At 40.0% G+C, this 27,389-nt stretch overlaps 1 protein-coding gene across 2 annotated transcripts in view; it reads left to right on the top strand.

The window, feature by feature from the left end:
* The window catches only part of LOC148059524 (plexin-A1-like), a 179,819-nt gene that overhangs the window by 22,366 nt on the left and 130,064 nt on the right, over positions 1–27,389 (top strand). For both annotated transcript variants that reach the window (XM_087781286.1, XM_087781287.1), the window contains exons 2-3: positions 994–2,324; positions 16,146–16,328. In XM_087781286.1, the coding sequence (XP_087637412.1) occupies positions 1,167–2,324; positions 16,146–16,328 (1,341 nt within the window). In that variant the 5' untranslated portion in view covers positions 994–1,166. The remainder of the gene's footprint in view (positions 1–993; positions 2,325–16,145; positions 16,329–27,389) is intronic.

Here is a 27,389-nt window from a genome sequence, read left to right as displayed (position 1 = left end):
TAGAGGAATGAAACACGAGAAAAGTCATTTTTCCGTCAGTTTAGAGGAAAAATATAACAACAAGAATGCGTTTTAATTTAAGCTGCAGTTTGGTAATAGTTGTTGACATCCTTCCTTGCACAGTGAGGACTATTTAGTTGGGAATATAAACTCCACAAAGCACCTTAAATACAAACGATCTCAACCTCTTGGTGCAGTTTTGCCTTTAAATTACAGGTCTGAAATCCGGGTCATATCAAAACATATATTCCTGCCATGGTTCTCAAAGAAATTCACGTATATCTGCAAAGTTACCTACTTATAATCGTTTTCCTATATCTCAGGTTCTCAGAATACCTAAAAATACTTTGATAAATACAATATTTTTGTGTAAATGAGAGAAAACCATCTTGTAATTGTCATTTCTTTCATACAGTCATTGGCCCCGTTCATATTGAACTAGAGCGAACTCACTTCCACTTCTTACCCTTCTGTCTTTGTTCCTTTGCTTCATTTGCCCCTGCACCGTTCTCTTATCATTCCTTCTTCGGAAAAAGCCAGGAATTGCATTTCTCTGCTCGGCTGTTGTGTTGTTAATATACTATAGGATTTCCCCTGCGGTCCGAGCTTGTAATTTATGGATGCTTACTTGCTATCACAATGCAGCACATTATCTTGCCTCGCCTCTTTGTATGCATGTGATGTTCGGGGGTCGAGACTACAGTGGGAAAATGTAGTATCACTTCATCCACCAGGTTTATGTTCCTGAGTGTCTTCCGCGGCCCAGACCATCAATTTGTACAGAAGCCATGTTTGGCTCTTCTTCACGATGCTCTCCACACTGTGTCCACACGGGCGTCAGAAAGTCAATACGACTGAATCCAATAGTCTCCTCATTTGAATTGTTTTTGTCTCAAGTGTTAACAGTCTGTTCGTGGATATATTATTTGATGTTCTTGCTCACATCTGTAGCCACAGACCTTCTCTGATTATCTTCTCTGGTTTCTTCCTCAGGGCTGGTGGCAGGAGTGGCTGAAGGAAAGGGGATGAAGTCGTAGAATCCGCAAGTGGAACTAAGGAAGGGGAGGTTGATTATTTTAGCACTCTGCAGACCCGTGAAGAACCAGGAGGATTGAGTGGAGAATTCCGCCGACAAGTGATACATCTGGACCTCCCCTTCCCTCACCATGTCCTTCCACCTCAACCCTCCCCCTCTCATGCTCCCCATCTTTCTCTATCTACTCTTGTCCACGTCGTCCGGCTCGCCGTTCCTGTCCTTCTCGCCGCCCGAGGGAAGCCTCATGCACCTCGTCGTCCACAACAAGACCGGGGAAGTCTACCTAGGTGCGGTCAACTGGATCTTCAAACTGTCGAGCAACCTCACCAAACTTCGGAGCCATGTGACCGGACCCGTCACCGACAATCCCCGCTGTTACCCCCCGCCCGGCGTCCAGTCCTGCCCCCATGAGTTAGTGCAGACCTCTAATATCAACAAGCTCCTGCTGCTGGACGCGGCCCACAACCGATTGATCGCCTGTGGAAGTACGTCCCAGGGAATTTGCCAGTTCCTCCGCTTGGATGATTTGTTTAAGCTGGGCGAGCCCCACCATCGCAAGGAGCATTACCTATCCAGTGTAGCAGAAGCTGGGACCATGTCCGGGGTCGTTATACCTCCAGATCTTTTTGGTGGCAACGTTGGGAAGCTGTTTGTCGGCACGCCCATTGACGGGAAATCTGAATACTTCCCGACCCTCTCAAGCCGGAAGTTGATGTCCAACGAGGAGAACGCCGACATGTTCAGCTTCGTTTACCAGGACGAGTTTGTTTCCTCTCAGCTGAAGATCCCCTCGGACACGTTGTCCAAGTTCCCGGCCTTCGACATCTACTACATCTATGGATTTCAAAGTGAGCAGTTTGTGTATTACCTGACTCTGCAGCTGGACACGCAGCTCACCTCGCCCGACACCAGCAGCGAACAGTTCTTCACGTCCAAGATCGTCCGGCTTTGCGTGGACGATCCCAAGTTCTACTCGTACGTGGAGTTCCCGATCGGTTGCACCAAGGATGGGGTCGAGTACCGCCTGGTGCAGGACGCGTACGTGTCCCGGCCCGGGACCCGTCTGGCGCGTTCGCTCGGAATCCCTGAGCACGAGGAGGTGCTGTTTACCATTTTCGCGCAAGGCCAGAAGAACCGGGAGAAGCCGCCTAAGGAGTCGGCGTTGTGCGTGTTCACCATGCGACGGATCAAGGAGAAGATCAAAGACCGGATTCAGTCTTGCTACCGTGGCGAGGGGAAGCTGTCCCTGCCCTGGCTGCTCAACAAGGAGTTGGCGTGCATCAACTCGGTGAGTTTTTATCCTCTTATGACTTCCCACTCACCGGTAACTGGACTGAGCTTGAAGTTGATGAAGCAAATAAAAGCTTGTGTTTCATCCTCGCCATAGACTCGCACACCAGACGCATGCATGTCGGCCGACGCACACCGACACGATCTCATGAATAATTTACCCTGTCTCACCTTCCCTTATTCAGTTGCTGCTCTATTACAACCTGCCATAAATCTCGCCATCCCATTTCGCTCCCACCAGACTTTACCTGCATCGCCAACATTTGCATAAATATTCCAACCATCCAATTCCCTGAATGCTTCTTCTTCTTTTTTTTTATGCCTTTTGAAGCGCACAACTTCTGACCCGATCCTTGATGTATGTCTTGACCTTTCACACGGTTCATTGTCGCGCTCTCTGGCCTTGGCTTCCTCCTCCATCTCCATCTGTCCATCTCTTGTGTATACCTTCCCTTCCAATCCCTCGCTGCCCTCGTCTTGACTTTGAGGAGTGATGCGATCAAACCAAAGAATCTTATTGCGTCAGCGCTGCAGAGGAAGTGAAATGAAACGGATGAGCAAAGAATCATATTATTCTTTTACTCCCTGCACATGGCCAGTTTATTTTAAAGAAACAATATACGGTAGTTAGTAATTTTTCACAACCCTGAGAATGTAAGCATGAATTTTAAAACATTAAGTTTTTCATAATAGATAGATGGATAGATTAATAGAAAGAAAGATACAGATATATTGACTTCATTAATCCCTCTAGAGATGGGTTTCCAGTTCACACCAGGCTATAGAAGCTACAGCAAGTTTTATAAAACAAGAAAAAGGTGCAAAAACGAAGCGCAAAGGATGACAAAGTGCAAGTATGAAGAACATAGATCAAAGAAAATAACGCAATGAAAAGATTAACATATTATAACATCATACTTTCGCTCCTGCCCCCAAATTTAAGTATTAGACTGTATAATTTTACTTAATACCACAAGGAATGAATTACGGCGTCATGTATATTGAGTACTTAGGACAAACGTTGTTATTGCTTTATTGTTGTAGTGTTTTAACTTGAATTTCTTGAAATTAGAGGTGGGCGATATGGTAAACTTTTTTGTCATGACATGGTCCACAATGACATTATACTGCGATAAAACACAATATCTTTTTTCATATAATAACTTGAAATTGCACTAAAGTACTTAACAAACTGCTGAAACTTTCAAAAAAAACTTCTTAATTTTTCTCTTCCTTCAATTTGCTTGAACCAATACAATGGCAATGGAAACAATAGAAGATGAATGACGTCACGATATTTACTTAATTCCGGGGGCGGCTGGCACATAGATAGTCCCACGGATTTGGCTTTATTTTTTATTTTCTAATCTTTTTTATATTTTGGAAAATAATAATCAACAGTGATGAGCATTTAAGTTTGTAGAATTCTTTACACTGATAAACTATATTTGAATTGATTCACGTTTTGCTAATAATGTTGGTTTTGCGCGGTGATTTGTCATATCCTGTCTATCTGGGGGGTCACTTTAAACCTAAAGTATGTGGGTTCGATCCATGCTCCTGACAAGATTCTCTTTTTTTTGCAGTGTTTTTGTGTGTGATAATGATCAGTTGTTCAAAATCTCTTGTGTCTTGGTGCGTAGGAAAGGTTTTTAATAATTTTCCTGTAGTTTTTTTTTAATATAATCTGGTGTATTCTGATTACTTGGTTTGGAATATCAGGTTGTCATAATATCACCCACCACCGGTTGACAATATCATATTAACTGATACGATACGTCTGTAGTTTTGCATGTGTTCACTTGTAGCCATTAGCCTTGTCGTGGACATTGGTTTTATGATAATGAGCTTCTACATCTACATGATTGTCCTCTGATCAAGGTCGTGTCAGTAGCTCTCGTCGCTCTCCTCGATGACCATGAATTCAACGACTTCCCATCGTACGTCCACGTAGGTGTTTTTCCGAGGACTTGGTTGCCACGACGATGGCACCAGGTTGTAACTTATCGACGCCGACGAAGCTGTTGTTCCACATTATGACATGAGTCACATCACAATATTTCTGTTAAACCGTAAGTGTAATATAAGAATAATAGGTTTGTTATTTAATTGTAGATTTAGAGCAAAGTTTTCTTTATAATTGATTGCATTAGCATCTCTTTCTTATCTTATCTTAAACACTAAAATCTTCCATATCGTTCATTATATCAACTTGAACATGAGTCTCAAATGTTGCAACTCAAGAGGCCACTTAGCGGATCAGATTTGGGCCCCAAGGCCTTGAGTTCAACTAAATAAAAACACATTTTCCTACTCTTTACGTAAAAAAAGATTTTTTAGATTTAATTTTACTAGTTTTAGGGTCTATTATGCATTATTAAGTTAATTCTTAATCTAATTGCTTGACTTGCCTACTTCCGACCTTGGCTCCTGCCCTGGTTTATTAGATGCTATGTGTCTTCGTAATAACTTGTAACTGTTACACGGTAGTAAGTAAAACAGTTTAGTGGAAATTACTGGTTATTTTTAAGAAATAATTGATGCTTTTATTGCGAATGAAACTCCAACTGAGAGGTTAAATAAAGTAGTACTTAAAAATGAATTTGAGCTCAAGGACCATTTTAAGAACCAGTAAATGTTTTACCAACTGAACCAGTGGAAGTCGAGAGCGTGTCCGTGGGGGGTCACATGACTCATTCATTGTGTTCCCAAAAAATTCCTCCACAAACACTTTCGCACGTGTGTCGCCCTCAGCGCGTGTTGACAACCTGGGGTCGCGGCTGGCGTGGCTCGGACTACAGGGCAGTGCCAGTCATGGGAGAGTAGCCAGTTGTGGCCCCCGGGGGACGATGGGGGGGGACGGGTTGGGATGGAACCGAACGGCGGGCGACCTTCCCCCGACCAGCGCTCCAGCCCCGTGAGCAGCACGACCTTGCAACACAACAGCCCCGGCATGACTAATGAGACTTATTCAGACACAGAGGGAGATACTATCCCCCGTGTGTGGGTCTGGGACTCATTTTATCTCGGCTTGTTTGTGTGTGTGTGTGTGTGTGTGTGCGCGTCTCTTTATGCTCGACTCATTTGTGTATGTGTGAGCGCACACTTCTTATCCTCCACTCTGAAGGAGAAGAACCAAACAAACAAAGGCAAACGGACTGATAATGCTGAGTGTGTGTGTTTGTGTGGAGGAAAAAAAAATCGGAGACTATCATTATCGCCTTCTCGCTCCGTCTTCATTTTTTCTTTCAGTTATTAATATATTTATCAGGATTGATCACTAGTTTAATCATATATTCCTGTTTTTATTGACTCGTCTAAAGTCTCATCAGGAAGATCTTCTGCCTGAATCCATGGATTACTACCACCTACTTCAGATCCACTTGGTTGAGATGATCATGTGGATTGTATTTGCCTGACGCTTATATCAGGAAACTGATGTGTGTGATTCTTGTCTAGTTGGTAGCTTTTGACCTGGAATTTCTACTGTTTTTTTATTGGATTATAATCTGGTTGCAGAATGGAATTTATAATCCATGCGTTTGTGTCATCTCGTTCAGGATATTGTAACAGTTTATTTTCGTGTCTCAACAAGAAGGATCTGTCTCGCCTGCAGTTAATACAAAATCTGCAGCGAGAATTCTGACCCGCTTTAGTAGAAGAACTTACATTTCTCCGATCCTTAAAACTCTTCACTGGCTGCCAGTTTCTTTGAGGATCAACTTTAAAATTCTGGTTCTTACTTTCAGATCTATTCATGGTCAGGCTCCTCCTTACATCAGTGATCTGATTCAGCCTTACACCCCAGCTCGGGCTCTGAGGTCTGTGGATCAGAATCTACTGATGGTTTTGGACCAGGCTGTTGCTCCTAAGCTTTGGAACGATCGTCCTCTACCTCTGTGTTTGATGGATCTACTGACTATAAACACACACTCAAAACATTGTGACGCAATCTATGAAAGTCTATCAAATATATCTTGTCTTTTGAGGACAAGTTGTGTTATCGTTGTCTTGTATCAGTTACCAGATACCAGGCGTCCCCAACCTTTGTTGCCCCGGGGACAGGTTCAATGTCGCCATTATATTCACGGATCAAGCTGCAGATGAAAGGGGGAAGAATAAAGGGCTTGACGACAAAAAAGGTTCATGACAAAAAACATCTCAATATAACGCTGAATCAGCAAGAGTTTGGTACTGTTTTTGGTTGTTTTCTCTAGTTTTTTCAGTAAATTTGACTCAACTGACTTGATATGTGAAGAGTCACAGACTAATGTTACTTTTAAAAAAAAAATAAAACAGGTTCCAGACAGTAATAATCAAAGGAGTTGAATTGTATAACTGATTAAAACTTGTTAACTTGTGGATTCTTCTAAAGATTCCATCACTTTTTAACAAAGTGTTCTTTAGCACAAGGTTTTTTTTCTGTAAGAAAACCGCTTTACCGAATTACCAAAGATGAAAAATGGAACTACAAAAATTTGTACTGTGTGTCATGTTTTTTAGATTTGATCTTGTATTAAAAAGATAGATATGTTGTTCAGGAACCGGTACTTAAGTGAAGATATTTGTATCAATACTAGTATCAAAAACTTTGGAATGATACCAAATACAATTTATGTATATTACTAACTAAAAAATCCTAGAAACGAATTAATTTCATTAAAAAAAAAGGTTTCCTGCAAATATCTTTTGAATGAATCATATATCAGTGAGATCCAGGTCAGTACTAGTGTCTATAAATGAATTGATGGATCTATGATACAATAAATTCCTCACCTTGTTACACGGCTGGACCTGAAATGCTTCATAGTTTTGAACTTTCATGAACTTGAACTCACCGCGACCTCTATTTTTAAAGTAATTTAAACAAAGTGATGTAGTAACAAAGCAACCGGTTTTGAAGACGTGAGTTGATGTTGAATGAACTTCCTGTCAGTCACAAGAGGAAGAATACTTTCACTAGGCGTGTGTATTGGCAAGAATCTTGATATTATCACGGTGAAGGGTACACAAAACGATATATTGTGATACTGTATATATATTTGTAGTATTGTCGAGTACTTGACTCTGGAATTTGCCACATGACTCTTGACGAAGTCGCATTCATTTGTTTTGAAACCAAAAAAATGTCCAAACATCAGCTTTAAAAGCTGCTGGAGTCGACGGTATCCTCTCGTCCTCAGTCATCGCCGGGGTTGCATTGTTCCTTTAGCTCTGGAGGACGTGATAAATGCCGCCATCTAGCAGCAGGAAGTTTAACTACAACACAAAATGAACAAAAACGTGATTATCTGCATGTTAATTGTAAATAAAATTTCATTTTATACACACTTTATTAAAATATAAAAGCAATATAAATCCCCAAATGTATTTATTTATTAATTGTGTTATTGTCGATACAGTATTGTTAATAAAACATACTCGATATGGAAGTATGTCAATATTTTCTCGCATAGAGCCGACCAGTGATGCACTCTGGGTCCAATCCCAGATATGTTGAGTTTGTTGATCCATCTGGTGAAGATCGATGTCGGGTTGAGTCGGTGGAAAAGAAAAAAAGGGGCAACGCTCTGGTTCAGGTCTTCTCTCGGCCGCCAGAGACACGCTTGCTTACAAACTGCTGACCTGCAGCAGCTAATGAAGAGCGTAATTATTTATTGATGTGCATCTTGTGCTTGATCCGTGCCTCCGCCGGTAAATGTGTTTGTGCCATCACATTTCTTTATTAATGTATATTTGTTGTTTGAATTATTTATCTGCACGAGTTCAGTCCGGTTGTCGAACGCTCGCCAACGAGCCACTCGGCAGTATCTGCAGCACCAGATAAAAAACCTTATCTCTGGGACTGAAGCGTAAATATCAACCGTGTCCCTAATAATCCAAGCTCTTCTGATATTAAATAAAAACCGGACACTTTTATTAAAGGACATTTTTTTGGGGCTCGTATAGACGTCGGTCGCTCTCTCGTTCTCCAGCGTTCGTCGCCGTCTATTACTTCCACCGTTGAGCCGGAGAACGTATTACAGCCTCTGATATTTGGGTGAATTCCCTCAGCCGTCTGGGGTAATTGGATTATGGAAGTCAGGAACGGCTTTGGTTGAGATTATAGACACAGATCATAGCCGGCAACGCTCGGATGGGCAGCGCTTATGCTCCCGGAGCCGGCATCATCTGGCTCGTCTTGCCTAGACAGAGCGAACAGACAGATGTGCTGTTTACCTACTTTCAGCCGATGTAGGCCACGGCCTGCACATGTGTCCGGGGAAAGTTGCTGCCAACAAATAATACATCTTTAAAAACATTTAATTAACAAAAAAACAGATGTTCGGCATTCTGTATTGCATAATTCAAGTGTCAAATTACTCTAGCCGTTAATACGTGTGCACAACTACAATTATATTTACTAAAATATCTTTAAAGTGCAACTATTGTGTTGATTTAAGTGTCTTAAATATATTTTAGACACTATTGTATCATCAGTGTCTGTTGGTGTTGGTACAAAACTCTCTTTAACTGAATTAGAAAATGTGCTTAAGCCCCGCCCACTGAGAACACTTTCTGGGGATTACCATAACCACTCCCACTCTGCTGTCATTGGTCAAGTAAAGAAGTTTTTTCACCGCGCGTCATCGATCCCGGAAGTCTCCACCCCCAAGGGCATCGTTGTATAAACAAAGCGGGGTGTGATTACAACTGGCTGGAGGAAGAGTGAAGCCATTATTGCGTCATAATGGCATCCGCTCTCGTAACCTCTCGTTCGCTGAGATTTCAGAATAGGGAGAACTTTATCTTGAAAAATATTGAATGCTCTTTTTTTTATCTCGTCATTTGTCCTAGTTATGATGTGTACATTAATCTGCAAACATTATTTGAATTATTATTATTTTTTTATACCAATATAGCGATGTTTTGTGGTCAAATTGAAAATCTATATTATTTTAGCCCCTGAACGCCCCTCGTTTCTTTTTGTTGATGAGCATTCAGTGACAGTACATTAACTTGGGTTCGTGAAATGACCACGCTGGAACTTCTTGAGGTTTTTGTTTTGACAAACGTAAGCTTTGAGTTTGATCGGAGGCTACTTCGGGAGCAGCAGGAGCTTTATTGACAAGTGGAACGATGTCTACGTTTGGGATGTATCAGCGAATACGTGGAGAGAGGAGAGGACTGGACCTAGGCAAAAAATCCACAAAAAACATTCCTTATACATAAGTTTTATTGTTTATTTGAAGGCTTTTTGAAGTTACATTTTTGGACATCAACCATCTGTTTCTTATCTTATCTTAAACGCTTACATCTTAGTTGTTTGTGTTTTTTTTCAATGGTCCAGGTCCAGCCACGTGTGTTCGTCTAGGACTTTTGTGTTGCGTCCAATGCGACCGAAAACCAATTACCGCCTGCAGCCGTGGTCATTTCAAGAGTCCGAGTCAATTAATAAGACGTTCGTCTTTTCCTGCCAAACGTATTGTTTACATAATCCACTGCTGACTCATTATTAAGAACCCCTTGAACACTGTCACTGCAGCGCAAATTGGATTTCGAGACAGTTTGGGTTTTAATTGGACGGCGTCACGAGCTTTGTTATTGCTCTACAAACACACATTTGCAGACCCAACGCTCACAATGTGAAGCGCTGATGTCGACAAAAGAGCTTTTTCCCGGCAAACGGAGACAAACTTGAGCGTTTCCTCCTGTGATGAGCTCTGTTATCGTCTGAGATGTCGTCGCTCATTAACCGATGTAACCAAACCCAGAGACCACTCGGCATTCCACCGTTTTCCATCATTATTTCTCCGCACGTATCGGGGAAAATGTGGCTCCGGAGATGTAGCCATGTGCGCGACTATGATTTTTAAACCCTGCAATTAGACCCAATTAACCCCAATGAGCCTTTAAGGTGTTTTAAGGAATATTGAGGGGCGACAAATCGTGCAGATAATGAGGCTTCCTGCACACGAGGACCCCCGTGGTGGACGATAAAAGAAGAAGTGAGACAGTCGGAGAAATAGATCCAGAACATGTGTGGAGTTAATTTCATTATGCACTTATTTCCGTTAAGAATGGGGATCATGTGATCATTAATATTTATACTTTATATTGAAGAGAGTGAATAAAACAAAGTAAAAATATATTTTTTCTTTCCATTTTTTAATTGAAGATTCAACAATATATCAAATTACTGTGATTCTTTTTTTTTGTCTTTTCTTATGAGAACGAAATACAGCAGTTGTGCCAAAACGATAAGAATAATCGAAATTAAATAAAAGCTCCACAGAAATAATGTATTAACTTAAAAGTTGATTTAAATGAGTAAAGCACAATCCTCTACCATATAAATGAATGTGTTGGGATTCTGATGTATTTGTACATTTAAATTAATAGTTTGGGTCGTACAAACTATTTTCTTTTCTAGTTTTCCTTTCGTTTAAAAAAAAAAAAAAATGTTCAAAAGTTGACAGGCGAGTTTCTTTCTATTTTTAATAAAATTAGACTTAAGTAAAACATAACTAATGTTGATGAGTTGACTCCTGTGATCACCAAACTAAACCAAGAAGGCCGACAATCTTATCTTTATTTCCAGTACATTGGATAATAATTTAAAAAAAACATTAGCCTGATGCCAGTTCTGCTGCTTCTTATTTTTGAAAATTGGTGGGAAAAAAACCCTCAAAAACCCCCAATTTACTTTAAGATTTGATCTTTTGAGAGTTGATCTTTTCTTGTTTATAATGCTGAACAATCCTTGTCCTTTAAACACCATTTATATATTTCTTTTTTTATTATATTCTAGTTAAATTAACTCATGGTTGTGACAATTTTTAAGTCACAGACTGGACGCCCACTATAGAAAGTAAAAAATTCTTCAGCCCAAACCTATCTAAGGTGACCCGGGAGGCTTCTCTCCATCAGACACGCTTGGAAGAAATCTAATTTCAGCAGCTTGTATCGGAAGGTGTTGTTCTCGCGGTCACTACCCAAAGCGTGTGGCAATAAGTTGAGAAGGAGTGGGTTTCGTGTTTGTCCGACACAAAGACGAGGATGTTCATGAAGTTTTAGGTTTCATGAAGCGTAAGAAAATATAGATACACCCACGATAATGTATAAATATTCAATAGCTCTGTATAAATTGTTTATTTAACGTATAATATATACGTTATTTGTTCATGTTTGTGTCGCAATTAAACTTTGATCCTCTTTAGTAACTGAACGTTATTGGACGAAACGTTTTATCTACTGAGATCAGTTGCCATGTTTTGAAACTCGAGAATCGACATTTTTAACAATTAAATCATCAATTTTATCGTCGTTCCTACAGTTTCCTAATGTATCCCAAGATTCTTGGCATTAAACCCCGCTAGTTTATACTACGGTATATTAAAGCATCTGTTTGTAATGTTTCCGATGGACTAGCCGCTCGTCGATGACTAACATTTTAACACACATTATCATTATTTTCGCCGCCGACAAAACATGCACTCGCTCGTCCACACCCAATTAGAGAGCAGCTATTGGCTCGCGAGGGGCATCCAGGGGCCAACCAGTTCAGTCCTCGGCCTGGATGCCAAACAACAACAAATATTGGAATGAAAGACCAGTGAACACACAGTGTGCGTTTTGGTGTGTGTGTGTACTTCCCTGTGTGTCAGTCCAATCTCTTGTTTGGAAAAGGAAGCACAAAAAAAAAAACACATTTAAAGGTTGTTTTCTGTAATGCAGGTCATTGTAAGTCTTGTTGTTCGTTGCATCAGGTCTCAGTAGATTTACTCTTCACCAGGAGAGCACACACACACACACACACACACACACACACATTAACATTCTCAGAGGGACGTGAGTGATTGTGTTGATGCGTTCTCCGTTTTCTTGAGAGCGAATCAACACATCATTTTCTGTCTCTCACACAAACACCTTTTTTTTTTTTTCCCTAATTCACGTTCTAACTACCTAATTGTTTTTCTCTCGTTTTTTTTTTTTTATAATCGCATCCCTTATTCCCAGAACAGATCTACGAGGCTGTAAGACTGGTTTATCTGGGGGTAATTTAAACAGCAATTGGTTGATGGTTTTGTAGCCGTCTGTGTGCAGCAACTGGGAAATCTACAGTCCCGAGTACTCTCAATAGTGCCGGTGATGGATGTGTTTCCCCGACACGCGTCGCATGAGCAATAAACTCCGCCGGAAACAGATAGTGAGGAACTGTTTTTTTGGTCGAAGAAAATATTTTTAAAAAGAAGTGTGCGCCGTTGAAGTTGCCAATAAAGTGCGTCTGTGTGCAGTGGAGTGAAGTGCTGTAATTGGACTTCTGCTGGTAATCTGATCCTCCCAAGTGTTGACAGCAGCTTCAATGGCAAAACGGACCAATCACAGGTTTGGATTTAAACCGTCTCGCCGTATTTACTCTCACTTGGAATGGTGGGAACTTTGACTGTTTTTGTCTCACCTTTGTTGCCATGCAACTAGTTTGTTCAGATTTCTAAAGTTAGGTCATTATTGTTGGTTCTAATTAGGCCAGAACGGAAAGTTGTATCAATTATTAGTTAAATCGCGATTTAATAGAGTGTGAATTTCAATCAAATGACGAAAGCTCCGATTAGAAAACCAAAAACGAATGCTTACGCGGACTGTACAGTAGGTGGCAGTATGCGCATTTAATGGCAACAGAAGCAGAAAAAGCCAACGCAACACTTACACTTATCTCACTATACGATTTCATATATTTCGATACGACTTTTGGAAGACAATGACTTTTAATGACATTGTGCGATTGTTCCACTCTCTTCTGAATGAATAAAACTGAAAGCCAAAATATGTCCAAATATCAGCCTTAAAACTGATGCATCCTCTTGTCCTCAGTCATCGACAAGATATTGCAGGGTTTTATTGTTCTTTTAACTTTAGAGGACGGGATGACTGCTGCCATCTAGTGGCCAGACGTTTAATTGCTACACAAACATGAACAAAAGCGGTGAATATTTACATGTTACTTGTACATGGAAAAAACTGAACAATTTACAAAGACTTATTTGAAATGTAAGCAATCAAACTATGATAAACCTAAAAGATGATTTAAAAGCGCCAAGCAATGTTTATTTTTTTATTTGTTTTAATAGTAAAAATATATTGAAAAAATCATGTATATCGTAGAATTGTTTTTTTTGGTTTGTTTTTTAAATCTTACACTCCCTGGGAGAACTTGTGAATTTTTTTTTTTTGTTGTATAAAATGTTTAGATAGATGGATAGATAGAAACATACCAACATCCATGAATACATGTAAAAAAGAATTAAAATAAATACATGAATACAATAAAACGAATGCATATAAACATATACCAAGATATAAATAATGAAAAAGTTGCCAACAAACAGTAAAAAGTGCATGTTAAGAGTGAGGGAGAGTTCTATTGTAACATCTTATGGCAGAAGGAACGAAGCGTTCCGCTCTGCAGTGCAGGGAGAGGAGCCTGTTGCTGTTACTCTTCTGAGCTACACATTCTATTGGTGTATCCAAAACCTTTTTTGCACTTTATTTTTGGCGACTTTGACCGGAGATCCACAGGTTTACTTATCCGAGAGGGAAAGTCATTTATTTTCTATTTAGATTGATTATTTTTCATTTCATTTGTTCCAGTGAACTAGTTGTTGTTTTAATTTTCCGTAAAAAAAAAAAAAAAAAATATATTTTATTAAAATAAATGTATGCATCAACCAATTGATCTTCGAGGAAGGAGTTTTTTAAAGTTGATTATATCAATTGTTTTCTTGGTCTTTACCTGATTCTGACCTTGTTTGACCTCTCGCTACCTGGATATCGACGCTGTTCCAGCGCTTAGTTTATCCGTGAATGTAGTCGAAGAACTCTTTTGACTACAGTCCAGCAGGTTTCACATCCCTGCCTCGCTGGAGGAGGAGGGAGCGACACAGTGGGTCGACCGGATGAATCACACGTCTCTCCGAAGGCGCTCGGCGGCGAGCAGATGTCGGGCCTGTGTGAGGCCGCATTAGTCTGGTGTGGAGCCTGAACGCTCCACTGTGCCGCCATCACAACTGTTGACTCTCCGGTAATGAAGCAAGTCCCACTAAACATAACAAACCATTAGCATCCTCAGCACGCCGCGGTGTTAAGGGAGGACCGTGTTGACGGACATTCGGAATATAGATTTACTTTAGAAGTTGATTTTAGTGTCCGAACACTTTATGCTAGAATCGTGGCTGGACCACCAACGGCGGTTTGTAGTTTGACGCCGGGGAATGTTCAATTTTTCTGCCGTTATTTAACGTCTACAGTATAAAAAGAAGAATACTTTTGTTTTCTTTCGAGCTTCTGTTTTATCAGCTTCCCTCTCGAAGTGAACGCCGTCTTAACCTTCAAGCTCGGAAGCTAACATCATCATAAGCAAAGTCCTTGGAACAATTCCAACCTCATTCCAAGTTCCTCCGATAAAATGCCAACAAGAAAAAAGAGAGAGCCAAAAAGGTTTTTTTTTTCGCAACACGCTTCCGGAAGAAAACCGCCCGTGTTGCCAAGGGAGCAATAATTTTGTACGTCGGGAGAAAACGCATCGATGGATACGAAGAATGTAAATTAAATGTCACGAACATTCCTGTCAAATTCCTTTTCGTTCACAATTGGTTTTACTCTTAATATAAATAATTTTATTTGTAAAGAAATCACTGTCAGATGGTGCTTTACATAAACAAAAATGTTAAAAATGTACTGTCACATTAAAAAAGGGACAATACATTCCATATATATAGACATTCCGTTACATAATAAAATGACTACAGTATCAAAGTTGATTTAAGTGGGTCTTAAATAGATGTTGGACTCTATTGTATATTTAGTTTGTGTCTGTTTGTGTAAAACTCTATTTTCATTTACATTAGAAAATGTGTTTAATCCCCGCCCACTGAAAACACACCTCCACAGGACTCATTGTATAAACAAAGGAGGAGGGGTGAAGCAATTACTGCGTCAAAATGGCTCTCGTAACCTCCCGAACGCCGAAATTATAGGTCAGTTAAGGGGAAGAACTTCCTTATTTTATCTTAAACATTCGCATCTTAAGAGGTTTAGAACTGGAAACTGTTTAAAAAATGAAGACGGAAGTGTGAAAACTATACCTTTAAAGGAGGAATGCCACAAGAAGATCTAGAAAGGTAAAACGGACCACGAAAAATAAGGAAATAAAATAAAGGATGATGCCAGAAAAAGCAAGCCTACACGTCGAAGGATCTCATCGCTTAAATATTAAAACACAGGAACAATAGATAAACAAAAAGAAGGAACATCATGGCTCTCAAACCAAAATAACTATATAAAATATATTAAAAAAACATTCCGTAAACCTCCAAAATGACGCAGAAGATATTAGATTAAAGACCTAAGAATAAAATGTTATAACCACGGTTCTACACGTTTATCATATCAACTACTTCCTCGCATTTATTGATCGACGTAAAGGAAACAGAATAAAGAGAATGAGCCAAAAGTCTTCAGTTATTATGTTATTATAAATCTAAATTAAACTTGTACAATGACGTCGACTATAGTGTGTGTGTGTCGTCGCCACAGGAGGACATGTTCACGGGAATATGTCGACACACACACTGCATGATGAATGGCACTTTGATTATAATATGCTAATCTGACCTATAATTTACTTCTCGTCATTTCCTCTTGTCGTGTTCCGAGCTCACCTGCAGCCACCTTCTTCCTCGCTCGTTTTTTTTCCTCCTACCTCCACAATTGACTCTTTTTTTTTTTTTTATAAACCAACAAGTCACACCTTTTTTTTTTTTTACTTTACCGTCCGCAGCCTCTGCAGATCGACGACAACTTCTGCGGCCAGGACTTCAACCAGCCTCTAGGGGGCACCAGCGCCATCGAGGGCACCCCCCTGTACGTGGACAAGGACGACGGCATGACGGCGGTGGCGGCCTACAACTACCGAGGCCACACCGTGGTGTTCGCCGGGACTCGCGGCGGTCGCGTCAAGAAGGTAAGGAAAAGCGACGGAGGGCGGGATTGATGGACGTGTTTTCACTCCTCTCGGCTGTGTTTGCTCCAACAATCTGCATTTATTCACAGGCAAGCTGTGATTTCCCATTACACTCAGCGCACACAGCGTGCTCTCGCTTTGTGTGTCCACACGTGTGTGTGTGTGTGTGTGTGTGTGTGTGTTCGGGAGGTTTAACGTATGCGTATTTGTTTGCCGCTCAAGCAACCAAGTAGATTAGACCACACGTCGAGCGTGCCAATCAGCTGCTCCTTCATCTGAGGGATCCAGCCGAGCAGTTTTCTCTTCCTTACGCCGCGAACAACACACTCACCTAAGGATTAAAAACACGCCGGAATAAATCAATATTCGACTCGCTTAAAATTCGGTGTCAGCGGAATTTAAACTCTCTAAAAGTTCAGACTCTTGGTTCATATCAAATGTTGTTTTCGGGGAGGATTTTAAATGCCACTGATCTTAACAACAAATAAATAATAATGAATGCATTGGATTAATTTGTTTCAAAATAAGGCCGTCGTAGGCAATAAAATGTAAAAACTAAACTTGCCTGACTCATTCCCATGTTTCAAATCCAAAGTCTTCATCTCCAAGATCCAATAAGTCCCTCATAATGACCATGTTTTGAACTTATTACCTTATAAAGTTCTCCCTCGTCAGAAATCTTGGCGAACAAAAGGCTACAAGAACAGTACCCATTATGATGTAATAATGGCTTCACTCCTCCTCCAGTCAACTGTAATCACGCCCCGCTTCGTTCATACAACAAGTCACTTGGAGGTGGAGGCTTCTGTGATTGATGACGTGCAGTGACAAACCTCAGTGTTTTACTAATCACAGCAGAGTGGTTTTGGCGAACACAATTTAATCTCCAAAAAGGTTTTCTCTGGACGGTGATAAATACGATTTGACGTTGATGGCTAAAAATATCTTATAACATTAGTTAACTTTTAAATAATATAAAGATTGACCTCAATAGTGAAACTAACAAACGGCAGATTCAAGTCGCTGTTTTACTTTGATTGCGGATCATGTCGAAGCTTTGGAAAGAAACATTTGCTTAAGTTAACATAGGAAGCTGCAATAAAATGTGTCTTATCATTATTATTATGGTGCGATCCATCATCACTGTCCACCATATAGATTGTTTTAGGTTTGCTATCTGGCATGTCGTTGTGAAGATGTGTTCAAGGGGTTCTAAAAGTATAAACTGTTTTCGGTTAATTCATTTTTAATTTGCATTCAATTTGATCTTAATTAAATAAATAAGAAAACATGAAAAGCAGAAAATGTGGATCAACGTTTGAAGTATATATTCTTAAATATTTTTAATATTTTTAATACTTTAGGCAACTTGTCTGAAAAGTAAAAAAAATCTATAAAATTAGACAAACTCAATAAATAATAATTGATTTAAATAAACAAACAATATTAACTCAGGAGGACAATATATAGAAACTTTGTTAAAAAGCGGTACTATAAAACGGTACATTGTATTTTGTGTGATACTTTTCCAGAATGATTTTAAATGTGTTTAAATAATTTTTTATTATTTAAATTATTAAAAAACGTTTTTTTTTTTAATTTTCAGTGTCAAGTTGCTCTTAAATTTAATTCCAAATGTTATTTTTTTTTAATTATTCACAGTCTTATGTGTAGGAACCCTTTTAAAGTTCAATCGATTACCGTATTTATATAGGGGGCACTAAAAATGTCTATTTTCAAACTGTTTTCATACCTAAAACTCACTGGATTAGAAGCCGCACTCTATGATTTTAAGTGCACCTTATAGTCCAGGTAATACGGTAACTTAAAGTATTATTTTAGAACTTCGCCCCCATCAACGGATGAGTAGGTTAAAGGCCTCGTTGTTCCGAGTCCGTCGTAGTAATTCTTCCGTCGACTCCTCGGATATGTTGATATTTTCTGCACACGCCTGCAGAGACGCTCTCTTCACTGCCGTTTGTGTTTTGCTATGTCGACTGAAACCTGGTCCACCAGTCCTTGTGGCTGACCCCCGCGCAGTGTCTGGATGTGTGTGTGCTGACGCTGGCTCTGTGTGTGAGTGTGTGTGTGTGTGTGAGGTCAGCAGATGCGAGACTATACATCCTGCTGATCGGAATAGATGCCGGTTGGCTTTCCTGTGACTCGGAATATGAAGCTTCCCACGGATCGATGCGACGTTTTTTCCGTAATATGACCCCATTTTTATCTGTTTAAAATCCAACGAAATGTACGAAAACTTGTTTTACTTTTCGGCCGAACAGAGAAGCGAGGAAAACCGTGATGGTTCACCGCAGCCACTTCTGCCCTAATGAAATGCAAATGTGTGTAGCATCGATGTTGACAAACACACACACGTGCTCACACACTCATTTGAATTCCTTCCATCAATTACGTCCTCTTGTCTTTTAAGCCCTCGTAATTGTCTGTGTGTTTAAGTGTGTGTTTGTTTGCTAAAGATCGATCCACATACATTCATTACAAATGGTTTTGACAGGAGCTCAAAATGTTTCCGGGCTCCAAAATAACTCCTCAATATGACCTCCATCATCTGCTCTGTATCTGCCTGTTTTTGCCGAAAACATTTGCGCTATAGTAGTTACCTACTGCCTTATTATTATTATTAATGCTGACTTGGCTTATTTTCATAACTCATTCAATAAATGCTTTGAACTAAATAAGAGTCTCTGTTACTCAAACATTGACCAAGTTACAGCCTTTAAAAGCATCTCCAACATTTCTGTCTTTCTTTTAGCCCGAAAAATGGCGCTAGCACCTGATAGCATGTTGAAAAGACAATAAGAGATGACATGCATTTTTGATTCCTACATTTTTTTTTTCATTTTTTTGTATCTTTGAAAAAATCCCTGGATGGGCTGCACAATATATCAGAAGAAATATCGATATCGCGATGTTGGCACGTAAGTAAGTAAGTAAGTAAGTAATATTTATTTGTATAGCGCTTTTCGAGACCAGGGTCACAAAGCGCTTAGACAATCAAAACAATACTCAAAAAAGTACATACTTTAAAGATCAAGATAATACTGTGAACAACACAGGAGTTCGAGAAATTCAAGGAAAAGCCTGAACAAATAGAAACGTCTTAAGATGTTTCTTAAAGGAGTCAGAAGACTCCATCAAGTGCAAAGAGAGAGGAAGATCGTTCCAAAGCTTAGGAGCAACAGCCTGAAAAGATTTCTCTCCTCTGGTCCTGAACCGTGTGCGTGGAACCATAAGTAGATTCTGATCCACAGACCTCAGAGCCCGAGCTGGGGTGTAAGGCTGGATCAGATCAGTGATGTAAGGAGGAGCCTGACCATGAATAGATCTGAAAGTAAGAACCAGAATTTTAAAGTTGATCCTGAAAGAAACTGGAAGCCAGTGAAGAGTTTTAAGGATCGGAGAAATGTGAGTTCTTCTACTTGAGCGGGTCAGAATTCTGGCTGCAGAGTTCTGAATCAACTGCAGACGAGACAGCTCCTTCTTGTTAAGACATGAAAACAAACTGTTACAATAGTACATGTTACACGTGTGATATGCATATCGAAAACATGTGCGATAATTTATTTAAAAAAATTGCATAAATCAAGCATTTATTAAATCCACACTGTGGCCAAATAGTATCACGTTCTGTAAAGTTGTCAATTTGTACTTCTATGTCTTGTTGCCTTTTACGTCTCCGCCTGTCTGTGAGCTGTGCTGTTTTTATTGCTTGTAATCCTTTAAACATCTGCCACAAACCGTATTCAGTATGGTGGTATTTCGATGTTTTTAAGTATCTTTTTGTAGGTAGGTAGGTAGAACTTTATTGAACCCTCAGGAGGTCTCCTTCGGGAATTTCTTTTTCCAAAAAGACAAAAAATTGGGGAAAAAAATGGGAATATATATAAATATAGGAATAGGAAGTTAGTCCATTTGTCGACAGTCGCTACATTAAAATGAACATCCATTTTTGTCTATAACGCTAAAAAGTGACGGATTAAAATAATCCCAACCCTGAATCGACATGAGGGTGAGTAGAAAATGAGTGAACCTTAAATTTTGAGTGAACTATCACTCTAAGATCAGGCAGACACACAAATCGGACAACTTTACTATCACATGATACGTTTAATTGATATCATTAAAATGTTCACGATCTTATTACACCGTCTAAAACGCATAGTAATGTAATTGGATTTTTCTTTGGAAAAGACACTCATGCAAAAACTCCATCAATTGTAAAAGGGTGTAAAGATGTTCACGTTTCATGATATATTGGTAAGCACTCGTTCTTAATGAGCGAGTGGTCTTCTCATGTTTTTCAACCGCACCAGCGTCTCTTAGCTGTCTGGCAGATGCAACGAAAAAAAAAAAAAAAAAAAGACCCGGCCAAGCTTGGATCTGGATAAATCCCTGGAAAGCTTTCATTCGCCTCATTTCATCTGCTGTTTTGTCTACCTGGGAGAACAAGGCGTCGCGGCGTCAGCCGGGATGAAAAGAAACACTCAGCAGTCTGAAGTATTTTCAGATTTTTTGGGAAACTAAAAAGCGGGAGCGCAGACTATGCATATGTACCGAGGTGTGCGAACACGGAGAGAGAAAGAGGAGAAGGTTTCATGTCTTTTCATCATTTCCCTGCCAGCAGCAAATCCAATTACTTTCCCCCCTTTTTTTTCCCTTCTATCTGGGAAGATAGGCGGAGTGACGGGGCCGATTGGAGTACAGCACTATTGAGGTAACTGTGCCAACAGCTTGATTGATGCCACGCTGCTACTTTATTGCCTCCAGTCAGAGAGACAAGTTAGTGACCCCTAGAGACCGAAGCGTGGATAAGAGTTTCACCATCCACTCCTAAATGCCCCTCACTTAAAGCTCCACTTTCTCCGAGATCCTTCCACCCCTTTAGCGACGCGCTTCAATTAGCAATACGTAGCATCGGGTTGACCTTCATCTCCCTGTAGTGTGTCCTCTAGAAAATATAGATTTGACTCAAATTGTATTGAGACGTTTCTCTTATCTAAAATGATGGAGTATGTTTCGGTCATAGTATTAACTTAATGGAAGTAAATGCAATTTGACGTTGAATTTCTTACGCGGAATTTTTACAGTTTCTCAAAAATTCAACTTTGAATTTGAAAAACTCACATCACAAGCGATTGACGTCAGCGCAAATATAGTTAGTGAAAGGATTTTTCACCGATACCCGATCCGATTTTGCTAGATCGGACTGATCGGACCAATAGCATTTTTTATTTCAACGCGTCAATAAAATCGGTGTAAAAATAGTTTCCAGGGTAAAATATTAATTGTAAAAAAACAAAAAACTATGTAAAAAAATCGAAAACATTTCAATGGAAATAAACTCGGTGTTAGAAATTCGGTGTAACGGTTTGAACATTTTGGGCAACCAATCGGGAGAATCAATAGGTCCCTGCCGTTAGATACGTGATGGTACGTTTTTTTGTTTGTTTTTGTTAGCATCGCTCAGTTGTTGGTAGCCACGCCCACTCCTACTTCCTGTGACCTTTGCGTGATGTCGCCTGATGGAAGGGATCGATTGCTTCTCATTGGTTCTTAACATTAACATTGAATTCTAAACACTAAATTGATTTACGCTCATTTTTTAAACGTAAAATATTCACATTAAATTATTTAACATACATTTTTGTTTGATTGTTACGATACATTTTTTGACACGTTTAATTTTACATGTATATTTCCAGCCTCCAGTTCACCTTGACCCTGAGATAACGCAAAGGATACCAAAAACGCATTGTTTTCTGGCCTCCGGGTCACCTTGACCCAGATTTAACGCAAAGGACACCACAAACGCATTGTTTTCTGGCCTCCGGGTCACCTTGACCCTAAGGTAGCACGAAGGATAACATGCACACGTTTGTTTTCCGGTCTACGAGTCACTTTGACCCTGAGATAACACAAAGTATACCACAAACACATTCGTTTTCCGGGCCTATGAGTCACCCTGACCCTGAGATAACACAAAGGATACCACAAACACATTTGTTTTCCTGCCTCCGAGTCACTTTGACCCTGAGATGATGCAAAGGATTGCACAAACACATTCGTAAATACATTAATTTACTGAAAAAAGACGGCAAATCGACAAATGTGCTTGAAAATTGAGTTTTTCAAAGTGAAAGTATGATTTTAATGCTGTAAAAATGTGTTTATATTCAAAGTATTATGGCTCACATTGACTTCCATAGACAATTGGTTTGGACACACGTAAACGTCCACAAGAACCCTGGACTCACGCACACGTCTGAGCTGTACCTGGGTTTTCTAGAAGTGTGTCCTGGGAGTCGCTGGCAGTAAAAGTGGATGTCGGAGTGATTAAAGCTAATCAGGAAACATGGAATGGGAGGTAATTTGGCATGTGAATGTAAATGAGCGCTGGCATTTAGAGTGACAGGCGATGATTGAAGCAGTGCATCAGCCGCTCAGCCTTGTTAAAGGACAAAAAACTCCAGTCTGGTCGAGATGATCGGTACTTCCTGTCTTTTATTTTCCATGCTCGTGGGCGACGGCACCTTTACTCAGAAAGACAAATCATCTTATCGTCATAAAATCCTCATTATTTCATTCCTTTAAGGATTGTTTAGGCGACAGACTGAAAATCAAGAGACCTGATCAACCAGAGCCAAGGTTACAAAATCCATTCTTTAATTAAAACCAAAATACATAAAACTGTCGTATCTAAAACGTACATCTCACCTCAGGGTCAAGGTGACCTGAAAGCCGGAAATTAAAATGAGTTTCTGGTATCCCTTGTGTTCATCCTGATCCAGAGACGAAACCCTTGACCACCGGGTCACCTTGACCCTGAGATTACACGGGATTTTAGAGCGGGCATCTTGACTACCATAACTTAAGGTGTAGGATAATATAATGCAGTCAAATATTGCAATATTTCTTTTTAACAATACTGTATCTATTTTGTTAAACAAAAGACACAAAAATGAAATATGATTAAAAGCCATGGTTAATTAATGGTTTCATTTTTATTTTATTTTTATTATTTATTTATAATAAAAATGCTAATATTTACAGCTTCCTTATTCTGTTGAGATTAAACGTTAGATGGAAGCAGTCATTACATCCTCTTCAGCTGAAGAAAAAATGAAATCCTGCGAAAATCCTGGGGATGACTGGGGATGAGAGGATACAGTCGACTCCAGCAGCTTTTAAAGCTGATGTTCGGACATATTTTGGTTTCAAAACAAATACAAGTAGTTACGTAAAGTTTGTATTACATATTAAAAATTTTTTTTATATATATACTTTTAACATGCATCATTTCACAGGGTTTGTTCATTTTTGTGTTGCAATTAAACTTTCAGCCAAGTCATTATGTCCTACGCAGCTATAGAAACGATGAAATCCTGCGAGATCCCGGTGTTGACTGGGGATGAGAGGATACAGTCAACTCCAGGCAGCCTTTTTAAAGCTGATATTTGGACATATTTTTTTAGAAAGTTTAAGAGTCATGTGGTCTGTAAATTCTGCAACACCAGAGTCAAGTACCCGACAACACTACAAATATATACTTGTTACTACAGTATCATAACTAATCTACTGCTGCCGCCAGATTTTTGGATTTATGCCGTGGGCATGTATTGATCTCAGGCCTCAGCCAATAATTCTTTCAACACTTGAAGCTTGTTGAATGTAGAAAGACCTGCAGGACGAGGCCGAATGAGGGATGTGTGTTTCACCATCAGATCAGCATTCAGTGTCAGCGAATCGGGAATTTACCTTTCAGGTTGTGCAGCGCATGCTAATGTCTCGGCTCGTCGTCTGCATTCAAAACCCCGCAGCTGTTACTTCACCACGTAATGTAGCGTGGAGAGAAAAGAGCGAAAATGGCATCCAGCGACGACGAGCCGATCGAGGAAAAGTCCTTTCACTGCGGAAAGTGTGATGAATAACAACAGCAGGAAATGAAGCGCCGCTGGAGAGCGGGCTTATGCGATACTCTCCCGCATCACTTCTCAGATGTGACCGCTGCTAATGTGCACGAGTGGTTGTGGGTTCCATTCCCAGGTGGTTTGTTAGTTCATAGACCGCTTGGCCCTGGAGCTGGGTATTGACTCTGCGTCTCTCACATGAAAACATTGATGACTGGAGGGAAGTGAGGCATGAATTCATAAGTGCGCTAAAGAATCTTTAAATCGACGTCGGTTATAGAGAAACATGAACACCCATCATCAAAACCCTTATGTATCTCAGGGTCAAGGTGACCCGAGGGTATTGTTTTTTATATTGTGGTATTGGTTTTGTATGTTTTGGGTCCCCTGGATCCTGAGATAACTCAACGCAAAGGATGCCACAAACACATTTGTTTTCCAGCCTATGAGTCACCCTGACCCTGAGATGACACGAAGGATAACACACACACATTCGTTTTCCGGCCTCCGGGTCACCTTGACCCTGATATAACGCAAAGGATACCACAAAAACATTCGTCTTCCGGCCTCCGGGTCACCTTGACCCTGAGATGACGCAAAGGATACCAAAAACGCATTTGTTTTCCGGCCTCTGGGTCACCTTGACCCTGAGATAACATGAAGAATAACACACACATTTGTTTTCTGGCCTCCAGGTCACCTTGACCCTGAGATAACGCAAAGGATACCACAAATGCATTCATTTTCCGGCCCCTGGATCACCTTGACCCTGAGATAACGCAAAGGATACCACAAACACATTCGTTTTCCAGCCTATGAGTCACCCTGACCCTTAGATAACACAAGGGATACCACAAAAACATTCGTTTTCCGGCCTCCGGGTCACCTTGACCCTGAGATAACGCAAGGGATACCACAAATGCATTCGTTTTCCGGCCCCTAGGTCACCTTGACCCTGAGATAACGCAAAGGAAACCACAAACGCATTCGTTTTCCAGCCTATGAGTCACCCTGACCCTTAGATAACACAAGGGATACCACAAAAACATTCGTTTTCCGGCCTCCGGGTCACCTTGACCCTGAGATAACGCAAAGGATACCAAAAATGCATTTGTTTTCCGGCCTTTGGGTCACCTTGAACCTGAGAAAACGCAAAGGATACCACAAACACATTCGTTTTCCAGCCTATGAGTCACCCTGACCCTTAGATAACACAAGGGATACCACAAAAACATTCGTTTTCCGGCCTCCGGGTCACTTTGACTCTCATATAATGCAAAAGATACAACAAACACATTTGTTTTCCGGCCTCGGGGTCACCTTGACCCAGAAAAGTGGTGGATTGTGTACCCCTCGTAGACGTGGTTTGTACTGCATGCATGTACGTGGAGAGCAAGCGGGACACAATGGTTCCTCAGTTGTGGAAGTGACGACCGTGACATGACAGGTGCTTGGATCTCAAATGGGCCGATGAAGAGCCAACATCTGGAGAACAACAACTGGTGGTTCGGTGGGAACAGAGTGTCTGGGATTGTTTGACAAATGTTTTCATTGTGATTCACCAGAGTGAATAAAAACACACTGCAATGTTTTTCAGAGTAGCAAGTTTTCTACCCTCGCCTGAAACGTGTGAACCGTTGATTCAATACATTTAATGCATGGCATGTCATTTCAAAACTATTCCAGAATTAGTGAAAGAAGTTGTAAAGCAAAAAATATTTATCAGGGATATTTTTATTACCTCACAAAATCAAGTCCCTGGGTGCCAAACCTGGCCTGTCAAGTCATTTTATGTAGCACTTTGGATTTAAAATAGATGTTCATGTTGATATTTTAGCTATAAAGATGCAAGTATCACACATCCAGTGTGTCAGTCGTGCGATTAGACATTCTCACGCCAAGCTTGACATTTCTCACGCTTATATTTACCCATTTAATACTCTATATTTATTATTTTCATGATAATTATCTTGGGTACTTTTTGCCAATCACGGAAGGCACCACGCAATATCCACCAATCAGAAGCGGCATAAGGCGGGTCTATCTGTCATTATAGCATCACTATACACTATACAATACACAGTAATATCCTGTCAAAGTAACTTTTAACAACATTTGAATACAACTGAGGTTTCTCCAGTTGTGTTGCTAGACCATAATATCCCCAAACACCATTCAGAAGTAGTAACAAAACTTCTGGCTTTCAAAATAATTGCATTAAATCAGCTAAGTCTTGGTTTTCATCCTTTAATTATAACGGCTGTACTACTGTTTAAAATGCATTGTTATTCATCCATTTTTGTTAGTATTCATTGTTCTGCACATTATCTATTGATACAGATTTGAGTTTTCACACAGTAAATAGGTTTCAGGCCTTTTGAAACTGCAATTTTAAGATGCAAATAAATAAAATCTAGCATTTGACTGTAGAGTTTTAGATACATTGATTAGTTTAGCTTTAAGTCATCTATAACATTGTTGAAGATGACATGTTTAGATAGATAACTTTAATAATAAATGTGTGTTCCAGTTCACAGCAGACGATAGATTGATAAAAGCAAGAACAAAGTACAGTAAAAAGAACAACGTGCAAGGGATGACGAAATCTAATGCGAAAGGAATAACGCAAAGAAAATGACACAAATATGAACACAGAATAAAACAACATACTTTCACTCCCCTCCTGTAAAGTCTAATAGCACGATGAGTGAATGAGTCCCTGAGTCTATTAGTGTTGCATCATGGGAGGAGCATTCGAGCTCCATCTGCTTCTCTGCTCACTGATGATTGTGTTCAGAGGATGACGCTTTAAATCCATAATAATCCTAAAATACGATCAATACCTTTCATAGATCTCTTCTATAAGATGTAAACTACTATAACACAAAACATACAAACATTTTAATGTAGACTTTTGGAGAAATTAATAATTAAATCATCATATTTTAGCTATTTAAGTCATAAGACATCGTCAAACACGACAGGTTTATGACACTATAAGCGTTACGGAGGTGCTGACATCAGCGTTATCGATCGTATAAATCAGCATTTACGACAGTTACCGGTGTCGAACGACACCCTCGCTTTACACGAAAACATTTTCATATGATCAATGAATTATGACAAATACTTT

The sequence above is a fragment of the Callionymus lyra genome, chromosome 19 (genome assembly GCF_982586985.1).
Source record: "Callionymus lyra chromosome 19, fCalLyr1.hap1.1, whole genome shotgun sequence".
Classification (NCBI taxonomy): domain Eukaryota; kingdom Metazoa; phylum Chordata; class Actinopteri; order Syngnathiformes; family Callionymidae; genus Callionymus; species Callionymus lyra.
The sequence above is the reverse complement of the archived record's forward strand: the minus strand, read 5'-3'. Positions and strand labels throughout refer to the sequence as shown.